The sequence below is a fragment of the Penicillium daleae genome (genome assembly GCF_028827525.1).
Source record: "Penicillium daleae strain IBT 16125 chromosome Unknown utg000005l_segment0_segment0, whole genome shotgun sequence".
In the NCBI taxonomy this organism is placed as follows: Eukaryota; Fungi; Ascomycota; class Eurotiomycetes; order Eurotiales; family Aspergillaceae; genus Penicillium; species Penicillium daleae.
In genome coordinates this window covers 2,948,448-2,969,134 of record NW_026623153.1, presented here as the reverse complement: position 1 = coordinate 2,969,134, position 20,687 = coordinate 2,948,448, and the positions used below count along the sequence as shown (strand labels likewise).

At 52.2% G+C, this 20,687-nt stretch overlaps 6 protein-coding genes across 6 annotated transcripts; 4 read left to right on the top strand and 2 right to left on the bottom strand.

Moving 5' to 3' along the window:
* Positions 1-1,362: 1,362 nt before the first annotated feature.
* N7458_005239 (uncharacterized protein) lies at positions 1,363-5,750 on the top strand (the record flags this gene model as incomplete). The annotated part of the gene is made up of 9 exons (XM_056908621.1): positions 1,363-1,481; positions 1,583-2,318; positions 2,386-2,505; positions 2,570-3,306; positions 3,335-3,905; positions 4,944-4,986; positions 5,056-5,118; positions 5,195-5,604; positions 5,631-5,750. The coding sequence occupies 9 exons, from the start codon at positions 1,363-1,365 to the stop codon at positions 5,748-5,750; spliced, it is 2,919 nt and encodes a 972-aa protein (XP_056767239.1).
* Positions 5,751-6,479: 729 nt separating this feature from the next.
* On the top strand, positions 6,480-8,318 carry N7458_005238 (putative spindle poison sensitivity protein Scp3; the record flags this gene model as incomplete). Its single annotated transcript, XM_056908620.1, has 3 exons — positions 6,480-6,872; positions 6,974-7,581; positions 7,649-8,318. 3 exons carry the CDS (start codon positions 6,480-6,482, stop codon positions 8,316-8,318), a joined length of 1,671 nt encoding a protein of 556 aa, XP_056767238.1.
* A 1,386-nt stretch (positions 8,319-9,704) lies between these two features.
* N7458_005237 (putative RSC complex subunit (RSC1)) lies at positions 9,705-12,566 on the bottom strand (the record flags this gene model as incomplete). Its single annotated transcript, XM_056908619.1, has 5 exons — positions 9,705-10,676; positions 10,736-11,980; positions 12,055-12,123; positions 12,188-12,350; positions 12,415-12,566. 5 exons carry the CDS (start codon positions 12,564-12,566, stop codon positions 9,705-9,707), a joined length of 2,601 nt encoding a protein of 866 aa, XP_056767237.1.
* A 713-nt stretch (positions 12,567-13,279) lies between these two features.
* On the top strand, positions 13,280-14,467 carry N7458_005236 (ubiquitin-specific protease OTU1; the record flags this gene model as incomplete). The annotated part of the gene is made up of 1 exon (XM_056908618.1): positions 13,280-14,467. The coding sequence occupies one exon, from the start codon at positions 13,280-13,282 to the stop codon at positions 14,465-14,467; it is 1,188 nt and encodes a 395-aa protein (XP_056767236.1).
* A 241-nt stretch (positions 14,468-14,708) lies between these two features.
* N7458_005235 (serine/threonine protein kinase CDC7) lies at positions 14,709-16,367 on the bottom strand (the record flags this gene model as incomplete). Its single annotated transcript, XM_056908617.1, has 4 exons — positions 14,709-15,392; positions 15,463-15,523; positions 15,578-16,031; positions 16,100-16,367. Coding segments are annotated over 4 exons (1,467 nt in total), but the record flags the coding sequence as incomplete, so codon positions are not given.
* A 366-nt stretch (positions 16,368-16,733) lies between these two features.
* N7458_005234 (condensin subunit YCS4) lies at positions 16,734-20,655 on the top strand (the record flags this gene model as incomplete). Its single annotated transcript, XM_056908616.1, has 5 exons — positions 16,734-17,556; positions 17,613-17,736; positions 17,793-17,934; positions 17,987-20,374; positions 20,431-20,655. The coding sequence occupies 5 exons, from the start codon at positions 16,734-16,736 to the stop codon at positions 20,653-20,655; spliced, it is 3,702 nt and encodes a 1,233-aa protein (XP_056767234.1).
* Between the last annotated feature and the right edge of the window lie 32 nt (positions 20,656-20,687).

Below are 20,687 nucleotides of genomic sequence, written 5' to 3'. Positions count from 1 at the left end.
CAGGAGAGACATACTCCAGTAGTGCCCCTGCAACATCCAGGGGGGGAGAGAATTTGTTGTGCGGGCCTGGTCGGGGTCGTCTGTTGACTCCGATTGTGGAAGAAAAATGCAAATGCCATAATAGAGGAAGAATAGATTAATCATTGGAAATAGAAGATGGGCGAAGAAATACAAATCCATCTACAGTACAAGAGAGTCGTAAGTACTGCCCGAAGCCTTGTCCCCAACCAAACGTGGGGGTTTGTATAGTCCGCTTCGTGCTTAGTAGTACGACACAAGCAAACGTCAATTAACTAGATACAAACAAACAACCCTTGCACTTTGTAACTCCTCCAGCACCAGAAGTCTGGAGTTTATCATCCTAACAATCCCAGAAAAAGTCCCTTGTAACGCTCGAACATTGTCCTTTGATTCATCAGCCTAGTTAGGTTCTGGCCATTGTTCTCTAAACCTACGCAGACTAATAATACTCTCTGCACCAGCCTCAGCTGAGTGTGGCAGGGCATTGTTGGACAGCAATCAAGTGATGGTCTACGTACTTGGGTATCATGCCCAATGAGCCTGTTGGTTACAGGATCAACTGTAGGACTATGCCTCCGACCGGTAACTACCTCTTTTGAGATAGCTATACAGCCATAATACGCCTGGATATTGAGATTGTAGTACAGTATGTATATCCTACCGTGCTATGTGGTCTACGGAGTATACTAGAATCAATCTTCTCCATCATTCAGATAGTGATAGACAGCATGTAATTTCCAAAATTCATGCCACCCAGCCCATCGGGTCTTCCATCGGGTCTTCTACTGGTTCCTGGACTCCTCCACTAGGTAAAAGGCCACCTGTTTAAGGGCCCTAACTCGCGCTAAAGTAGGCTGTGGTTCGGTCTGTTCGGTACGCTGCTCAGGCAGTGTACTGGAGTTTGGCTGTTAGCAGGATTACAGTCGCTAGAATAGTACAGTCATCATTTGGATTTTATAACTAACCAACTAATTACAACTAGTTACAGGATAGGGTACAGTCCTCAATGAGACCCTATTAAGCTAGCCCCGCGACCCAGATAATAATCATAATAATCTCCGAACGCCTCTTCTTCTTCTCCTCGTTCCATCGCCTTCCTTTAGTTCCAAAAGAGCCGGTTCGGCGCGTCTCTTCCCCCTCTCCCATCTTTTCCTTCGCCCCTCCTCCTCCCCTCTTTACCCCCCCCCCCCTCCCCCTCCCTCCGCTCCTCTCGATTTCTCTCTCCAAAATTTACCTTGGAAAAAGTGATCGCGGGTGCTGCCCTCCGCGACTGAGGGTATCCCAGTACTTTCTCAGCTGCCCAGCCGATTTACTTTCCAATTTTCAATCACTATACCCGAGATGAATCACCCTCCGCAACAGGGCCAGGGTCGTGGTCAGCCGCGACTGGGGGCGACTTGGTATCCAGGGGGTCAGGATGACTTTTACATGCCAGAGGTCATCTCCCCCTCCCCTCAAAGGTGTGTGATCTTTCTCCCCTCCATTTCCTGTTGTGGCATCTGTCAATCAATCTCTTTCCCCCCACGATGCCGCGGGTTCGCGTGCTAATTCATCCGCGCAGAGTCATGCCCGAAGTCCCCGAAAACATGCAAGACAACATCGCGCAGATGGAACACGGCGCCCACGACCCCTGCCGCGCCCAACCGCAGTCGCCCGCGCAATACGCCCCCCGGTCTCAGTTTCCCGAGCGCACGTCGTCTGCGGTTCAGAGCCAACCTCAGCAAGCTGAGGCTCATGATCACGGCGCCTACGCGCAGTCTGCCACTTACGATAGCATGGATCACCCCAATTTCTCCCCATTCCCCGTCTTGCGGAACCCCCCGCCAAATGTCCCGCCCACCGATGAGCAGCGGGAAGCAAGTCTCGAGCGCGCCCGCATGGCCGTTCTGTCCACCACCGACCCCGAGATGCAATTGGCATGGGCACAAGATGCGCTCGCTTATGTCGAGGTCGCCGCGCAGAATGAAGCTCGTCTGTCGACCACTCAACCACCGCGGCCTCACACTCCTCAAGTCGAGAGTCAGCTGCGAACGGATGCGATGAACATTGTCAACTTTTTGGCGGGTCAGCAGCACCCCAAGGCTGAGTTTATCAAGGGCATGTGGATGGAGTTTGGCAAGTTCGGCTACCGTGTCGACCGGAAGGAAGCGTTCCGCTCCTATACGCGTGCGGCGGAGAAGGGATATGCGCGTGCCGAGTATCGCATTGGTATGCAGTTTGAGAGCTCTGGAGAGCCGGAGAAGGCGATTAGACATTATGAGCGCGGTGTGTCAATGTCGGATTCTGCTTCGTGCTACGTATGTCTTGTTTCCGGGAGGAAGATAACGGAGGGCTACGATCGGATCTCTAACTTTGTTCTTCTAGCGCTTGGGAATGATGATTCTCCTCGGACAACATGGCCAGCGTCAGGACTATCGGAGAGGCTTGGAGTATATCAGATTGGCTGCACAATCCTGCGACCAGAACGCGCCGCAGGGTGCCTATGTAAGTGAACCAGCCCCGGTGGATGGGTCCTCTTCGGTGAAATTTGATCTGACCGAAACCTTAGGTCTACGGTATGTTGTTGGCTGGTGAGCTCCCTCAAGTCAGCGTGCCCGAACCTTACCTCACTCCCGATCTCAACATTGCCCGTGTCAACATCGAAAAAGCTGCCTATCATGGATTCGCCAAGGCTCAGGTCAAGATGGGTGCCGCATACGAGCTTTGCCAACTACAATGTGATTTCAACCCCGCACTGTCCCTGCATTACAATGCGCTTGCGGCCCGCCAGGGCGAACCCGAAGCCGAGATGGCGATCAGCAAATGGTTCCTTTGTGGTCATGAAGGTGTCTTTGAGAAGAATGACGAGCTTGCATTCACGTATGCCCAACGTGCAGCACAAAGTGGCCTGCCCACCGCCGAATTCGCCTTGGGCTATTTCTATGAGGTCGGTATCTTTGTTCCTGTCGATATCAGGGAAGCTCGGAGCTGGTATTCCAAAGCCGCTGCCAACGGCAACAAAGATGCATCTGGGCGCATTGATAGCATTTCGCGATCAAAGACTTTGTCCAGGAAGGATCATGAAAATGTTGCCATTTCTCGTATAAAGTCGACCCGTTATGCCCACCAGCGTGGTAATTCTTTGGAACCAACTGCCGAGAACATCGAGATGCCTGACCCTTCACGCATGAGCCTCAGCGATCAGCCCCCATCCGCCGCTCCCTATCCTGATCGAGGTGGGTCTGCTCGTCCTCGACCTCCAGGCCAGCAGAACTACCAGATGCCGGATCCTCGCCCAAGTTCCGCGTTTGGTGTCAACCCCAACCTTCGCCAGAATGGTCCCCCCGGGTCCTGGCTATGGTGGCCCACCCGGGCCGCCTGGAGGTCGTACTCCGCCCTACGGCGCTGGCGGCCCTGGTGGTCTTGGGGGTCCTCCTGGACCTGGACCTATGAATTACCGACAGCATAGCCCGGGTGGCCTCAGTGGCCCCACCAGCCCTCAGTCCGCGAACATGATCAGCCCCGGCGGCACACCCCGACTGGACATCGGATACTCAGCACCGGTTCCACCTCCAGGCGCGGACCGCCGTCGCCCTGCACGCCTCGACTCTGCACCACCAGACCGCAAGCCCGTGCGGACTCCCGTCTCTGGCCACAGCCCTGGCCCTCTGCCTTCCCCTCGTCACCCTTCGTCGCCTAGACCCATGGGCTCCCCTCAATCTGCAAACTTCCCTCCCCGCAACGAGTCGCGCCAGCCATCCAGAGGCTCGGCTTCATCGACGCCTCAGCCGCCGGCGGGCCCACTGCCCGCGCAACAGCAGCCTAAGCCTGCTCCACCGCCATCCAAGGGCCCCAAAACATTCGAGGAAATGGGTGTCCCTTCTGCGAAGAACGACAGCGATTGCGTACGTATCCTATCCCTATTTCAGTTCATTCGCTCTATTTCGGGCTTGCCGTTCTTCGTACTTGAATGAGCTAACCATCTCCTCAGATTATAATGTGATTGATACCCCGGACGCCGTCCATTCTCCATTGGAGCTTGTTTCCCTCCTTGGCCATCCCATGTCTTCCGTGGGCATATTCATTTTGCATCTATTTGGTCTTTTCCCTTCTCCTCCTTGTTTTTTCCCCGACACCCCGCTTCATTTCTGCTCGAGCTTTTTCTTTGCAATTTCTTATACCTTCTTGTAATCCGGAGCCCCCTCTTAAAATTACATTTGTCTTTCGGGAGGTGAATTAGTTGACGACGTCTCCTTTTTCTGTTGTTTTCTTCCCAAGTCTCGTTCCCACATATTTGCATTTACGCTCCGGATATTATGGCTGCCCTGGGTGGGGCCTTTGGACATATGTTTGTTCGTCTATTTTGTTTTTCTAGATACGCGGCGCAGTCGTTTATGAGAGCATTCAATATGCATTTTGTGAAGATGTGCTGTGTATGTTTGGTTTTTCTTGTGTATGTGTAGTTTGTAGTTTAAACGGTAGAGGATTTGGGTTTGGTGTGGTGATCTCGTCCAATTTGGCACCTCATCTCATCATCTCCTTCATCTCTCATCCCAACTTTCACCTTAAATTCGAGTTCCACTCGGTCTGGCCTTTGCCAAATCAAAAACCATCATGGCACCTCGCAAGGATAAAGCCGAGAAAGCGACTGGGACTGATGGTGTGTTTTTCTGTAGATCTCGTTATGTTGTCAGGTCTGGATGCTGACGAGGTGACAAGATGCCACTCTGATTCTTGACTACCTCCGTGAGTTCTTCCGATGGCTATGTATTTAGTTGGTCCACAGAGTCTGATTCAATGCTGTTGCAGGTGAACAAAAGTAAATAATTCTGATCCCTTTCGCGCGAAGGATTAACACTGACTCTCCGGCTTGCAGTCGTCCATATTCGGTATGCGCCTTCATCCTGCCTTGACCAAGAAAACGCTGATAGTGGTGAGCGTAGGCTATCGATGTCTCGGCGAATCTACACAACAAGGTCACGAAAGGTGAGTCCGGCCCAGTGCAACCTGCAATCATTGATACATATTCCCAGTGAGCTGATGGTGTTATCTTAGCTCAAGCCGCCAAGGTGTTAAAGGAATTGCATCAGAATGGCAAGATCGAAGGACGAACTGCAGGTATGTGGACCCTCCCCCCACCCCGCATGCGCAGCCTGAGGTCATTTCCCTGATTGAATGGGGCGGTTATCTACAGGGAAACAGACAGTTTATCATGTCCTCCAGAAATCATCAGACAGCGCAAGCCCCGAGGTCCTCGTAGCTCTGGGTCAGGAGATCGAGACGCTTCAAGAGGAACTCTCGACCATCAAGGCAAATGAGAAAAAGGCCCGAGTTGCCTTGGTTGCCCTCGAAGCTAAACCACGACTCTCCACTCTGCGAGAGGACATCTGCCGCCTGCAGGAGCAACGAGACGCCGCCCAAGTACGCTTAGGCAAACTCTACGGTGACGATCAACCTCAAATGTCCCTCGAGGCGCGTGCTCAACTGGAGCGCGACTGGAAACAATGGCAGCAACATGCCGCCATCCGCCGTCGCATCTGTCGCGAACTGTGGGGGCGGTGCTCAGAGGTTTTGCCGGAAGATACGACTGCGTCGGAGCTATGGGTAAGCCAAGCCACACCACACACAAGGTCAAGTCGAGTGAAGCGGAAAAGTTGAGAAACGCGGACGAAGTACTGACCGGGGCGAGCAGGAGTCTTTGGGGCTTGAAGGAACGCTCCAATGAGAGCTGGTCGGGTACGGACGCTTGATCTGCTTCGTTCTCCACACGATCACATCATTCGACAAGCGTGATTTGCGGCTCGGCCTGAGCGGAGCCTTGAGCTCTCTGCTCTTCTGCTCTTCTGCTCTTCTGCTCTTCTGCTCTCTCTGATACGGAAATCCATTTTGAGCAGTACTAGTGAGCGCAGGCGAAGGCAGGGCGTGACCGGGGACGATTCGTCACGCTTTGATAGGTGTTTGAAGCAGGATTATTCAGGGAATCAGAGATTTCGGAGATATGCGAGCGGATTTTGCGGAATGGAGGCAACCCGGGAGGCGACTCTTATTACGATTATGATAATAATCATAATAATAATTATTATTATTTCCAGGCACATCAGATGAACAGTGCAGATGAGCCTGTTGGGCTGTGGTTGTGGTGGACGACCAACGAGACGCTGTGGAGAAGGACTTCCTCGAGGAGAACAACCCATCATCATCATCTGCACACCCATTCCCGGCCCCTATACTTATCAGGAGATAGACAGTCATCCTGTGTATTAGTAGTATTCTTTTCTTCCCTTCTTCTTCTTTATCCTCTTCTATTCTTATTCTCGTGGATGTCAGTCTTCCCCTACAAGTACTGGGTGAAGTACTTTTTTTAACCTTCCACAGCTTCACCGCCCGCGCCGACTCTTCCCCTCTCACCTCCGATAACCAAAACCCCTCCAGTCCTCTCCCCTCATCCCCCCATCGAAATTGAATTTCCCCCCAAGGCGATGCTCTCGGCCTCTCGCCCTCCTTCGTCTCGTCCCAATCGTCCTGAAATGAGAGGTCGTGCGCCTCTCCCCGTGCCCTCGGGCCTTCAAAACGGCCATTCCCGCAACCCCTCCAGTCTCGACATGGCTCGCAGCCCGCCCAACCCGAGCAATAAGAGTACGTGCTCTACGATCTCGCCCACAACCCCATCTGCCACTTTCTCCAACTCGTTTACCTGTCGCTGTCCGTTTAACCATAAGCTAATTATCTTTTTCTCCGATTACTCTGCAGACACTAAACATGTTCCCTGCAAATTCTTCCGCCAGGGTGCTTGCCAGGCCGGCCCCGCTTGTCCGTTCCTGCACTCGACCGATGCCGCAATCGACTATGCGCCTTGTAAATACTTTACCAAGGTATGAGTTGACTCGCGCCTCTCAGTCCGTTTTTCAATGCATTCCCCAAATTTGATCAGGCGGCTGACCAAGGTCGCTCTCTTTTTTTGGTTTCCTTCTAGGGTAACTGCAAGTTCGGCGCAAAATGCGCTCTCGCGCATATCCTTCCTGATGGCCGCCGTGTGAATCGAGCTGGTGGAGGTGGCGGCGGTGGTGGTATGGGTATTGGTGGTGGTAGTCATTTGAATCTGGGAGGCCGTGTCAATCCGCAGGCATACGTCAACCAGGATTCTGCATTGACGAACTCCGTCCTCTCGCAGCAGCGTTTGAATGGTCACGAGCCTAGATATCCCCAGCAGCTTCCCCCGCAAGAAGAGACCGGCTTTATCCAGGGTCAGCAGCAACAGGCACCTTACGATGCAATCCCCACAATCGATACCGGACTCGCCTCCGATGCCGGCTCCAAGTACGGCTCGCCCGCGGATGATGTGCGCTTTCCCATGTCCCCTAGTGCCCGCCATCTGACGGCCCTGGATGCCCCGCTCCCCGCGTCGTTTGATAGTCAGGGAATTTCCCATGCGGCTCGCTATGGTCCCGTGGCTGCTTCGGTGCCCTCGAAATTCGGCCTGGAGCTTTCCTCCCCTCCAGCCCAGCGAATGGGCCCCTCGGATCCTTTCCGGAATATTCGTGATGTGGGCTACGACATGCGGAAGCAATCGTCGAATATTGGGTCTTCTCCCCCTGCACCTGAAGACTCCATCGGGCCCCGGTTCTTGCACTCCTCCCGTTCCGTAAAGCCCCCGCATGCTCTCTGCGAGTGTGCCTCGCCCTGCCTTGCTTGACGATTGGGATGAGAATTTCCCTATGGAGGAGGACTACCTGCCTATGAACCTGCATGATGATGTTCTTACACCACAGGAGAAATTACGCCGCCTCTCCCGAACTGACCACGACCTCAGCTCCAGCCACCGCGACGTCAGCAGCCTCGGCATGACCAGCGCTAGTTTCTCGAAGAATGGATCCCCGCTCGCATCTAGTCCATCTCGCTTTGGTGCCCTGTTTGCCAAACAGCGACAAAAGAAGGAAGAAGATGCCGTCGGCTCATCTTTCCCTCACATTGGTTCTCCACTCCGCGAATCGTCATTGAACGCTATCGGTAGCCCCAGTTTGGGCCCAATTGGCAGCCGCACCTCGTACGATGGCTCACCATTCGTCTCCAGTCCTGGTCGCCAGTCTTCCATGTCTATGATCTCCGAACAGCTGAGCGGTCTGTCTCTCCACCCCGGTTCGGCCCGCCACTCTTCCACCGGCCCCGGCCGCCTCGATCGCACCATCCCTTCAACAACCAGCAAGATCGACGAGGAGGAACAGAGTGACCTGGTCTTCTCCATGGAGGAGGAAGAAGGGAACAAGCGCAACAGCTCTTCCTGGAACTCTGAGAGCAAAGAGAGCTCAAATGATTCTTAATTATTTTTTTTTTTGGTTTCTGTACATGCAATTTTGCAAATTTTGCAATTTGCATTTCTGCACATTGCACTCTTTCGCTACGATCACGACGACACGGGCCAAGCGGCGTCCACAGTTATGGACATACTCATATCAAAAAAGAGGTCATTGGAGTTTGTCACCCTTTTCTTTGTTTTTATTGTTTCTCAATTTGTTTCCCATCTTTGAGGGCACATTCAGCATCACGGAGCGTCAAAATATCTCGGAATCTAAAAGTGCACCACCCCCTTTCACTGATCTTCCTCCGTTTTTTGGATTGACTGGATTGAACCAATCACCCGCGTCTCTCGGTCTCTTCATGCCAGGACTCGTGAGTTCAATCCTTCACTTACCGGGGCATACTAAGACTCATCGACCGACTCTGCTCGTCATAGACTGACTCTGCCGCTTTCTTCTGTCGTTCTTACTTGGAACTTGGCTTTTGGACAGTCCTTTGTGGTTTCTGCTTTTTATACGTACCTTTCTCTTGTCCTTTTCTTCTGGATCATTTAGAGACCTGTCGCATTGTCTTTCAGTTTTCTTGTTCCCTTTCACTTTTCCATTTTCATTGGGCTCCTCCAGACTGGGCTTGTTGTCTTTCAAAATCGAATCTGGGCTCTTGCCCTACTCTTGTATTAATCTTCCTTCTTTTCTCTTTGTGATCTTTGTGATCGGGGGATAGATCTTGGGAAGTGCAGGCTTGACAGGCTGGTCATTGATGGTTCTTCTCCTTTTTTGTTAACCTTGCCTGGCCTGTTCTTCTCTATCAGTCAACGATCCTCATTCCCTTGACCTCCCCCTCTCCCTCTCCCCCTCCCTTCTCTACCCTTCTCTGTTATTTGGACGGTTCTGGTGTTTTCCTTTTCTGCTCGGGATCCTTTCGAGATGCCCTTTTTTTACCTTCGTCGCATTCCAGTCTGGTCTGGCCTGGGTTGCCCGCGCTGTACAAATGACAATTGATAAATGAGAGATGTGCAAATATTGCCGGTTTATCAACTGACTACTCTGAATATTTCTCACCTGTAACCTTTGTATATTGCATGGATAATCTTGGGTCGTAGTCTTGTGTTTTAAATAGTGATCTTGTTCACATGATTAACTTCAGATTTAATTTCCAATCTGATTTCTCGGCTTTCCTTGGCAGTATCAATACAGCAACGTGAATACATCTCCCAGCAAACGCCCTTGCCTTTCCATTGCCCCTGCCAGAATCATCAATCTTCAATAAACGCCTGCCGTGACCCAGTGAAACGGGTAATAAAGTGCACAATGGAAAGACAACATGAGAAAAGAAACGATCAATTCCCAATTCTACTTGGGGTCTATCTCCCTGATATTCATTCCACTGCAGAATGTTCATTTCCGCGCTCAAATATCCCCCAGATACATGGCACTCCCTTTCAAACTCACAAACCCTTCATCCTCAGTCTGCGCCTGAATCCGCGCGGTCGACTGGCTTTTGACTCGATCAGCCTGAATTCGGCTTTCCCGGACCCTTTCATCTGCGGCCCGCACGCTATCTGCTTGGTTATCGTAGATAGCCTGGTATAATTGATCCGTGTTAGAAACCACTTGTAGCACCATGGTCTCAATAGCTTTCGGGGTCAATGACTCGATCTGGCCCGCTAAGGCGTTCTCTTCATCGGCACGCTTGCGCTTGGCTGCTTCTTCGCGGTCTCGCTGCTCTTCGGCGCGTTTGCGTTTACGCTCGGCGACTTTCTTCGCTCGTTCCTCCTTTGAGGCGAGGTACTTGAGTGAGTGGCCTAGTTTTTGTTCTGATGGTGGGATCAGGTCTAGTGGTGGCACGGAGAAGAAGAGGACATGGCCCTGTGCGTCGCAGTGGAATTGGGAGCGGATGTCGGCCGGGATTGCGCTGTTGGCGGCGTCGTTGAGATGGTAGACTTCGATTGGACGCGGCGCATTGGGATTGTAGATTGGGGCTGCGGTAGGGTGGATGCGGTTGGTGGGGTAGTTGCCGTATGGTGATGGTTGAGCTGGTGCATACTGCGGTGCTGCCGGGGAGGCCTGGTAGCTTGCAGTTGGGGTCTGTGGCACGAAATTGCTTGGGCGCCGCTGGTTCGGTCCTTGGTACATTTGCGGATTCATCTGACCCTGGTATGGGGCTTGATGAACGGGGACTGGTGACGTCTGTGCCACTGGAACTGCGGGTGATGGAGCTTGAAGCTGTGGAGTTGCCACAGCTCCTGCGGGAATCATATTGGCGTTTGCGATTATTGGTTGGCTCATAGGTTGACGGGGAGTGGCTACTGGCATGGCCTGTGGTGGCAGAGCAGGCGGTTGAGGGGGTGGAGACGGTGTGGGCTCTGGGGGAGGAGATTCCTAGGGAGCAGGCACGTTAGTTGGAGGGTTCTCTGGAAAAGACCTCAAAAGTAACTTACATTCTCGTCTCGAGGGCGACGATGCACTGCACCCACTACTGGCGGCGCATTATCAGCGCCCCAAGTCGGTCGAGGAAGATCGTCGGTTTCTTTGGCATCGCTCTTAAGCAGGTGCTTGATCGGACTCGGGACCTTTTTGATCTTGCGCGGTACATCAAATAGATCCATTTCATAGTCCTTCTCGCGCACCTCATCGGGCAAGCAGCTAGCCCATGTCTTGATCTTGTTGAGCTTGTGTTTCTCCTCATTGTATCGAGCCTCGCAGACATAAATGTCCTTATCTGGCGGGAGATCGCGTGGACGGCCTCGGCTGTAGCGCGTGAAGAACATGACGAAACAACGGTCGACAATTTCCTCGACCCGATGGTCGCGGTACTGGCCAGTCTTCACCACTTCGTTGGGGTAGAAGTGCTTCTCAAAGTGGTGGACAGTCTGCTCGGGGCGATAATACCAACATGCATTGATCCATTTTTGGTCCTCCGAGTCCTGCCACGTCCGATAGATTTGGGCGACAATTGGCTTGGAAACATCGTTGGGATTTTGAATGTGAACCCAGTCGCCAACTTTCCACAGTTCGTTGTTGTGGAGGATGCCATCTGGCAAGGGGAAGCGCCCGTCTTCCATCAAATATTCGCTATCAGGCTTCTTCTTCTCCTGTTCGGCCAATTTGCGCGCCTCGGCCTGTAGATCCACAGCATCCTTGTAGATCTGACTCTCTGATTGGTTGTACGCCTTGGCGTTGTTGAACATTAGATCGAGATCCCGCATGAAGTGATCAACCGAGTTGTACTTCTTGCGCTTCGCCTTGCGCTTGATAATATCAATGGCAATCGGCTCCTTGATCTCCATGTAGTAATCAGGATAGGCGATCTTGTCCGGGAGCCGTTCAAAATGGGAGATTTTGAGCTGCCCACCGGGGCCTTTGTGCTTGCGGATTCCCTTGAGAATGGTCTTAATCCGAGTTTCCATTGGAGTATCCACCCGTGGGGGCCTCCCGCGTTTCTTGCGAGTATCAGGCTCCTGTTTAGGACCTCCGCGCTTGGAACCTGGCTTCGGGCCTGGCTTCTTCTTCCGGCGCTCATCGTCGGAATCCTCCTCGTCGTCCTCGTCTTCTTCCTCATCTTCCTCATCATCATCCGGTAGAGGATCAGCCTCTGGGATTTCGCCTAGATCCGGCAACTCGGATTCTTCGGCGTTGAGTAGATCTTTCTCGACCAACTTCTTCAGCTCCGAGACGATGACATCCTAGACGCGCAGTGGTGTCAGTCGCGTTCCTTGGCTCTTGTCGGCACTGGTCGATGCAGTCTTCGCCTACATACCTTGATGACTAGCGCATCTTCGTACGCTTGCGACTTGGGCCGGTTATAGGTCTGCGCATTGTGAGGGATCTGGGAAACAAGGAATAGTCAGTCAGCCGTTGAAAGTTCGGTGAGATGTGCAGGTGTAGCCTACCAAGGCAAAATCGCGCACAAAATCGGCAATTTGCTTATATTCCCGCTTGTTGATTCTCTGCTTGATGATGCTGAGCGCCATTGGCTCCTTGATAATATCGTAGTAGTCGGGAACGATGCGCTTGTTGACACTTCGATGGAACAGTCGCGAGGGATCGTGACCACTACAACGGCGCGGTTAGCTGGACAATCGAAATAAGTGTCAGCCACCTCAAGGACTGGACTTACTCTGGCTCGCGAAAATCGTAGATTGCCATGAGCATATCCCCCATGCCTTGCCACTGATCCTCCGAGACGGCGCCGTCATCCTCGATGGAGTTGACGGGCTCCTCGGGCTGAGGCACAGACTTCTCACGCTCGGGCGACTCCATGCTGCTCATTGTCACCGCAGTGCGCGTGGTGTGCGTTCAAGGAGATGAGACGAGGAAGTCAAGGGAGCTTTTGAGGAGAGCTGGGTTGCATCTCCTCTAGGGGACGATGTTTTGCGCTTTGCTGAGTCATTGGTATTTTTACAACTCAGATACCGCTGTATTGTCAAGTGCTGGCCTAGTTTGCTAGGCTAACAAGGCCCGGAGCAAAGTGTAGATGGTAACGGAGGCACCAACAGCCCCAAAATACTTCGTAGTCGTCTAGATTTTTTTTAAACAGTTGTAAATCACGCAGAAGAGTGGCCAGTTCTCTCAGCGGGAGTTTGGCATCGTATTGGCCAGACACGGTCATGTGTGGGGGGGGGGAAGCCATGTTGATCTCCGCATTGCGAATCTATAAAGACCAGAGACACGGTCCAACCCAGAAATGCCTACTTACTTTATTGTGAAAGATCCTATAAAATGATGTCTTAAATTGTCTTTATTTGGGGTCTTGCACATTCTCTTTCGAATTATCATTCTATTGAATAAGTGGCTGCTAGGATGATTTTGAAGCCTTGTCGGGGCTTCTTCGAACTGATGGAACCGAATATTGAATTTTGTGATTACTTTGCTGCTGGAGACTCCAATGTTCTTGACCCTCAAAAGATGAATATTTGCCAGTGGTGCTGAGTATCCAGCGGCTATCTAACTCTTCATGAGACGACTTCATGGCGAGATGCCCGATGTCTGTCAAGTGCTCTGCTTACCCCACACCGGACCCCCAGCGTCATAGCTCCCTCACTTATCGCAGTGGAACCACCTGCCTGCGTCCCTGCCAGTCTCCGTCGTTTTCGTTCTCAACACCCTTGGACAACCGTGAGCAGAGCTTTGAACCATCAAGTCAACTACCTCCTATGCGTTTACGAGTGCGCGGGCCTTCGGGCCAGTCAACGGTCACTCTGGACGATTCGGCCACCGTCCAGGACCTACGAGGACAGATCGCGGAGAAGACAGGCCTCCCCTCTTTCGATGTTAAATATGGATATCCAGACCTCAAGCCGTTGGATCTCGACCGTTTTCAACCCAACCAACTCTTATCCGACACGGGCATCAACCTGAATGGGGAGCAGCTTATCGTCGCACAGCGAGACTCTGGCGCATCTTCTAGCGAGACCCTTGCCCAGCCCAGTGGCTCTACCTCCCAGCAACAACCACCGCTACAACCCCGACCACAGCCTTCGTCTACAATGTCGCAACAGCCAGAGAAAACCGCCGACGATCCGCCGGAGATTGCCTCCCCCGAACACGGCGGCACTTTCGTGTTGCGTGTCATGCCGGACGATAACTCCTGTCTGTTCCGCGCGGTAGGAGCCGCGGTCATGGGCAATATGGATACCATGGTCGAGCTACGATCGATCGTCGCAGGCGCCATTCAGTCGAATCCGACAGAATACACTGCGGCGATTTTGGGCAAGAAGCCGGATGAGTATTGCCAATGGATTCAGAACGAAGACTCTTGGGGCGGAGCCATCGAACTCAAGATTATCAGCGAGTACTTCAACATCGAGATCTGTTCCATCGATGTGCAGACGCTTCATGTTTTCCAGTTCAACGAGGGAGCCCCGACCCGGTGTATCGTTGTGTACTCGGGTATTCATTACGATGTGCTTGCACTCTGTCCCTCGGATCCCCCTTATACACATGCCAACTTGTTTGCGCCGAATGACACCAAAATCTTTGATGCTGCCGATCCCGTTGTACTGAAAAAGGCTAAGGAGATGTGTCGTGTCTTGCAGAACAAACACTATTATACAGATACAGCGGGGTTTTTGGTGCGCTGCAATACTTGCGGAGGCACCTTTACTGGAGAGAAGGGGGCCACGAAACATGCGGCAGAGACTGGTCATTACGACTTTGGAGAAGCGGCTTGATTGATAACGGGCCCTAGATCAGAGATTATTTTTGTTCATATGGCATCTGGAGCGGGAACTTGGCGCGGACTTTGAGCTGACCCAGCTTGGCATGGACAGGAAGGCTTTTTTCACTTTTACTCTTACTTTTAGAGAAACATCGGGGTTTGTCCCAAGACAATTGGATCATCAAATACCAAAAGATTCAAGCAGGTACTTGGTATGGTCAGAACTGCATCATATATCGTACAAATCTTGGATCTCATAGCATGGCGACCTCATCGGCCTCGTCTTCGCCCGCTTCGTCATCCTCCTCCGAATCAACGCTGGCATCCTCTGGGTGGCCGCCCCATTCCACATCGTGGAGAACGGGGTCCGTAAAGAACTCATGATTCAGAGCCTCCTCGGCGCTCAAGCGTTTGGACGGGTCGAGTTCCATTAATCCGCCCAGCAGACGGGTCGCTTGAGACTCGCTTTCAGTCAAGTCTTCCACGCAGCTGGACCATTTGACCAGCTTCTCCCAGCTGTATCCCTTTTCTCCAATGGTGGGCAGATTGGTTTCAAAGATTTGCCCGTGCATAGCGGCGGCTGTCTTCATCCGCCGAGTACCGAAGATGCTTGACATTTCGATCATAGCATCAATGTCGTCAGCCGAGTTGAAGAATGGGAAACGGCGTCCAAGCAATGTAAGAAGAATCACGCCGACTGACCACAGGTCGATTTTGGTTGTCTGTGAAGTGCATTTAAATAGGACCTCCGGTGCTCGGAAGCCACGTGTTCCGGCGCGGTTTGCACGCCTTGATGGCCTGGAATCGGCCTTGGGATAACCGCTTGAAATGCCATTCGATGGCGGGTTTTTGGAAAAGTAGCTGGTTAGTATCCGGCTGCGGCGGACATAGTTCTGGTGAGAGCACAGGCATGGGCTGCTGTACTCGGAACCCTGCCGCTATTATTATAGTGAAAAGTAATTAGTCGAGATTTCAGGTCCAAAACAGCGATTGTATAATTGCACATACCTCGGCCAGACCAAAGTCAACAAGAACACCTTCTTTCAACTCAGGATTGTAAAGGAAGTTGCTGCGAGAGACATGTCAGTGGTGAAATAAACTCGAACGCGTCGACATCACATACGTTGGCTTGATATCTCGGTGCAAGATTTCATGTTCGTGGACCGACTTCAGTGCCGTTATAAGTGACCGCAGATAGTGGCGCATGTCTGCTACCATGAACGTGCGGTACTGAATGCGAAAATCGGTATGCGGAAAGTAGGGCAGGACTGCTACAACCTGATCTTGATACCGGAAGGCTGTGATCAAAGGACACACGGATTTGCACCCTCGAAGATCATGGAGAAGCTCCAATTCGTTCTGGATGCGAACTGGGCTACTTGTGACATAGATCTTCTTGAGCGCCACGAATCGAGCCTTCTTGCGTCCTCCAGAATTCCCATCTACCCGGCGCCTTTTTGACGGGGGATTGTCCCATTCTTCTTGCTCTTGCTCTTGCGCCTGGCTGAAAATATCCCAGTCGTTATGGTAATGGTCGTAAAGTAGATCCTCGGCCTTGTACACGGTAGAGAACGTCCCTTGATTGGAGGTAGTTGTCAGTCATTGCGGTTTAAAATCGTCTTAAGAGAGATGAAGTATACTATACCTTCTCCAATCCGATTGATCAGTCGGAATCGTTCTGAAATACCTGGAAAGGTGTCTTCCAGTTTACTCATATCTTCCCGCACCGTCTCGTCCACCTCCTCTTCTTCCTCGTATTCGCTCTCTCCATAAGGTCGTTCAGCTTGAGATGTCCTCCGATCCTCTTCTTCAGACGCGTATCGTTCTTTTGCTGCTTGGAGGCCTTGACCGGAGCTGCTGCGCTTGAGCTCGAAGACTCCCGCGGGCACCCCCGCGCAGGGCAGACATAGCGACTGTAGGCTCGTCCCGAGTACACAGGTGAATGAGAGGTTATTCAAAGCACAATCAAAGAGTTCAATTGTAAGTTGACCAAGAGACAGGGCGTGAGAAGTGCCGAGGGTGTCGAGGGGGAGGAAGCGAGGGCAGCGCAAACAATGCCAACCAAAGCTCCGTTGTTTTTCTCCGACAGCAACACGGCAATACGCGATGGTGACAATACCGTCCCGCGGTGTTGGCGGGCGGAGAACACCAAACAACGTAAATTACGCGCGGTTACCTAAGAAAGCGGCCGAAAAGGGCAAAAGCCAAACACCCGCTGATCAACACTCCCGCCCTCCTCCTCTCTTCATCTCATCATCACAACACAACAACCCGCCGCCATGGAGGATAGAATACAGTTCAACATCAACGAGTCGCTCAAGTACTACTTGAGTGACCCGGCCTCTATCCCGACCCCCGAGGCAGACCCCGAGCTGCTGGATTGCGAGTCCGACCCGAACCAGCTGTCGACGGCGCTCGTTGACAATGTGTTGAACCCGATCGTTGACGCAGTAGCGGAGAACCCAGAAGGACTAACGAGATCATCGTTTTTCGAATCGCTGCAATTTCTACTCAAGTACGCCCCTGTCCCTTCCCAAGCCCCCCACAGAGGCTTTCATTCGCCTGGACCCGATTCTGAACGTTTGAACCCTTGCAGATATACCACTTTTCTCCCCACGAAATCCCTGAGCAAAGTCCTTGACTTGATTGTCTCTGGACTATCCGTTGAGGCCGACATTATTCATAGCGACCTCGAATCCGACGAACAAGATGCGATTCAACACCACAAGCAACTTTTGGAGATGTATGGCTTTCTTCTCCAGTGGGCTCTGTCCGCCGTGGAGGTAAAGGCGGCCGAGAAACCGGCCGAGTCTGCGCCTGCGCGTCGGGGAGGCCCCAAGTCTAGGTCGAAGTCTGCCAAGGATGGACAGTGGGATTGGACCCCCCAGATCCAGATTTCCATGGAGACCATGTGCAAGGTGATGAAACTCAAGCTTGGCCGTATTTTTATGACGACTTCGGACCGCGATACATTTATCAATCTGTTCACGCGCACTATCTATCTGATTCTTGAGAGCGAACAGCGAGTGAAGAGCATGGCTATTCGCATGCATGCCTTTAAGGTCCTCTGTATTGCGGTTAAGCACCATGGTCATGCTTTCGGTACGCGTCGGGGAATTCATCGATTCGTATGGCCATCCTACTGACTACTGCGATAGGCGCGCAAACCTCGATTGTGCAGAGCTTGACATACTTTGAACATCTGTCAGAGCCTATGGCCGAATTCCTCCACATTCTCGCGGAGCAGTATGATTACCCGCAGCTTTCGGATGAGATTCTGAAGTACGTCACCTGCTCTGTTTCATTAAAAGGGGAAGAAGTGGCTAACCTCGGACCAGGGAGCTTGGAAACAAAGAGTTCAATTCAAACGACACCCGAGGACCCAAATCAGTTTCTGCCTTCATCATCAAGTTGTCTGAGCTTGCCCCAAGATTGATCATAAAACAAATGACCCTTCTAGCAAAGCAGCTCGATAGCGAGGTATGCGTTATCCTCCCTCTTTACATATGGACAGAATTGACAACCCTTTCAGGCCTATACCCTTCGATGCGCAGTCATCGAGGTGTGCGGTAACCTGATATCTGATTTGAGCCGACAAGAAGAGCCGAGCGAAAACTCCAAGACGCAAATCAATGCGTTCTTCGATGTTTTGGAAGAGCGTTTCCTCGACATTAACCCGTACTGCCGCTGCCGTGCAATTCAAGTTCTGATGCGAATTTGTGACTTGGAACAGAAGTTCCCCAAGAGGCGACAAGCTGCCGCCCAATTGGCTGCGAGAAGTCTGGAAGATAAGAGCAGCAACGTCCGGCGAAACGCAATCAAGTTGTTATCAAAGCTAGTGGCCACTCATCCATTCAGTGTCATGCACGGTGGTCAGCTGTCTCAGAAAGAGTGGACTGAGAGACTTGATGGTGTCGATCAGGAGCTGAACTCGCTCCGACCTGCAGAGACCCCCGGGTTTGATGGAGACGTTACGACTGTGGACCCTGAATTACTAGATGACGCAACTCAATTGCCCGACGACTCTCCATCGAAGGCGCCCCGAATGACAGAGGAGGAAAAGGCGGAGGCCATGGAAAAGGCAGCTGAGCAAGCCGCCACATCTGAGTTGTTGACCCGGCTGCAACTTACGAGAAAGTACTACAATGAGGCTATTCGTTTCATTGAGGTTCTCCATTCGGCATCTGCGATTGTCTCTCAACTGTTGTCGTCTCGCAACAAGAGCGAGGTTATTGAGGCCATGGACTTCTTCGTGATGCTTGATGCATACAAGGTAGAGACGGCTCGCAGCGGCATCCGGCGCATGCTTCGCTTGATCTGGACCAAGGGCAACAGCGATGAAGGCAAGGGTGTCCAAACTCACCTGATTGATTGCTACAAGGGCCTCTTCTTTGACGCACCTGACTCTTTCAGCTCGAATGATGCTGCGAACTACATTGCCCGAAACATGATCAGTTTGACTTTTGGAGCAACGCCGGCAGAGCTCACCTGCCTTGAGCAGCTGCTCAGCACCATGATGAAGGCTGGTCATATCTCAGAGGCAGTCATTGCGAAGTTGTGGCAGGTCTACAGCGTTCAGAGAAAGGAGATCTCAAAGACCCAGCGTCGGGGTTCTATCATTGTACTCGGCATGTTGGCGCTGGCAGATCCTGACGTGGTCGTGAAGGAAATCGAGGCGATGCTACGCATTGGTTTGGGCGGCTTGGGTCGATCGGACCTTGTGCTCGCCAAGTATACTTGTATTGCTCTGCGACGCATGGTGCCAGGTCGCCAGGCCAAGTCCAAGGATGTCGTCACCGTTCCCAAACTCGCCAATGATCACTCTGTTTTGATCAAACTTGCTGCCATTCTTGAGATCGTCTCCGAGAGCAAGGAATGGTACGGCGTTGCTGAGCAGGCAATCAGTGCCATTTACGCTCTATCTAAGCACCCCGATGTTCTCTGCTCTGACATTCTTCGACGCAAGACGCGATTCGTCTTCCAACCGCAGCAGCATGAACGCCCATCTTCTTCTCACACCACTGCCAGCGTTGAGGATCAAAGGCCAGGAACTGCTTCTACCGAAGAGCAAAATCCAAAGCCCAAACCTTCCTCGGCTGCTCTCTCACAACTTTTGTACGTTGTTGGTCATATTGCCATCAAACAAATCGTGCACCTTGAGTTATGTGAGTTGGACTTTAAGCGCCGGAAGGCTGAGCAGGAAAAGACCAAGACAGCAGAGGCCACTGCCTCAAAGGAAGGCGAAGCTGCCGATGCCGATGAACTGGATCTTATTGGAGGAACTACGGAGGATGACTTCCAAGACGCCATGGCCCACATCCGAGAGCGTGAGCTTCTGTACGGGGAGAACTCACTGCTAGCCAAGTTCGGCCCATTGGTAGCCGAGATCTGTGCAAACAACAATGCTTATCCAGACCGTGACCTCCAGGCGTCAGCGACTCTGTGTATGGCGAAACTTATGTGCGTGTCTGCTGAGTACTGTGAGAAGAATCTTCCGCTTCTGATCACAATCATGGAGCGCTCGGAAGACCCGATTGTGCGTAGCAATGCCGTGATTGCGCTCGGTGATATGGCCGTCTGCTTCAACCATCTCATCGACGAGAACACTGACTTTCTGTATCGCCGTCTCAATGACGACGATGCCTCCGTCAAGCGGACTTGTCTTATGACCTTGACTTTCCTCATTCTTGCCGGTCAGGTCAAGGTCAAGGGTCAGCTTGGAGAGATGGCCAAGTGCTTGGAGGACGATGACAAGAAGATTGCGGATTTGGCTCGCATGTTCTTCACCGAGTTGGCCACCAAGGACAATGCCGTGTACAACCACTTCGTGGACATGTTCAGTCTGCTGAGTGCCGAGCGGAACTTGGAAGAACCTTCTCTGCGTCGCATTGTCAAGTTCCTCATTGGCTTTGTCGAGAAGGTAAGCCTCATTTCGTCTGGTTCAAGTGTTTCGTTTTACTTACATTGTTTCACCAGGAAAAACATGCCCGTCAGCTCTCCGACAAGCTGGCTGCTCGTCTGCCTCGCTGCGAGACCGAACGCCAGTGGAACGATGTTGCCTACGCGCTGTCATTGCTCCCTCATAAGAATGAGGAGATTACCAAGATCGTCGCTGCTGGGTTTAACAAGGTGGTCAGCGGGTCTACAACAGCTCCGGCCAGCACACCCGCCAGCACGGCACCGGTCAGCGCGTCAGCGTAGTTGGTCTGCTCTTTCAGTTGTGATTGATGATG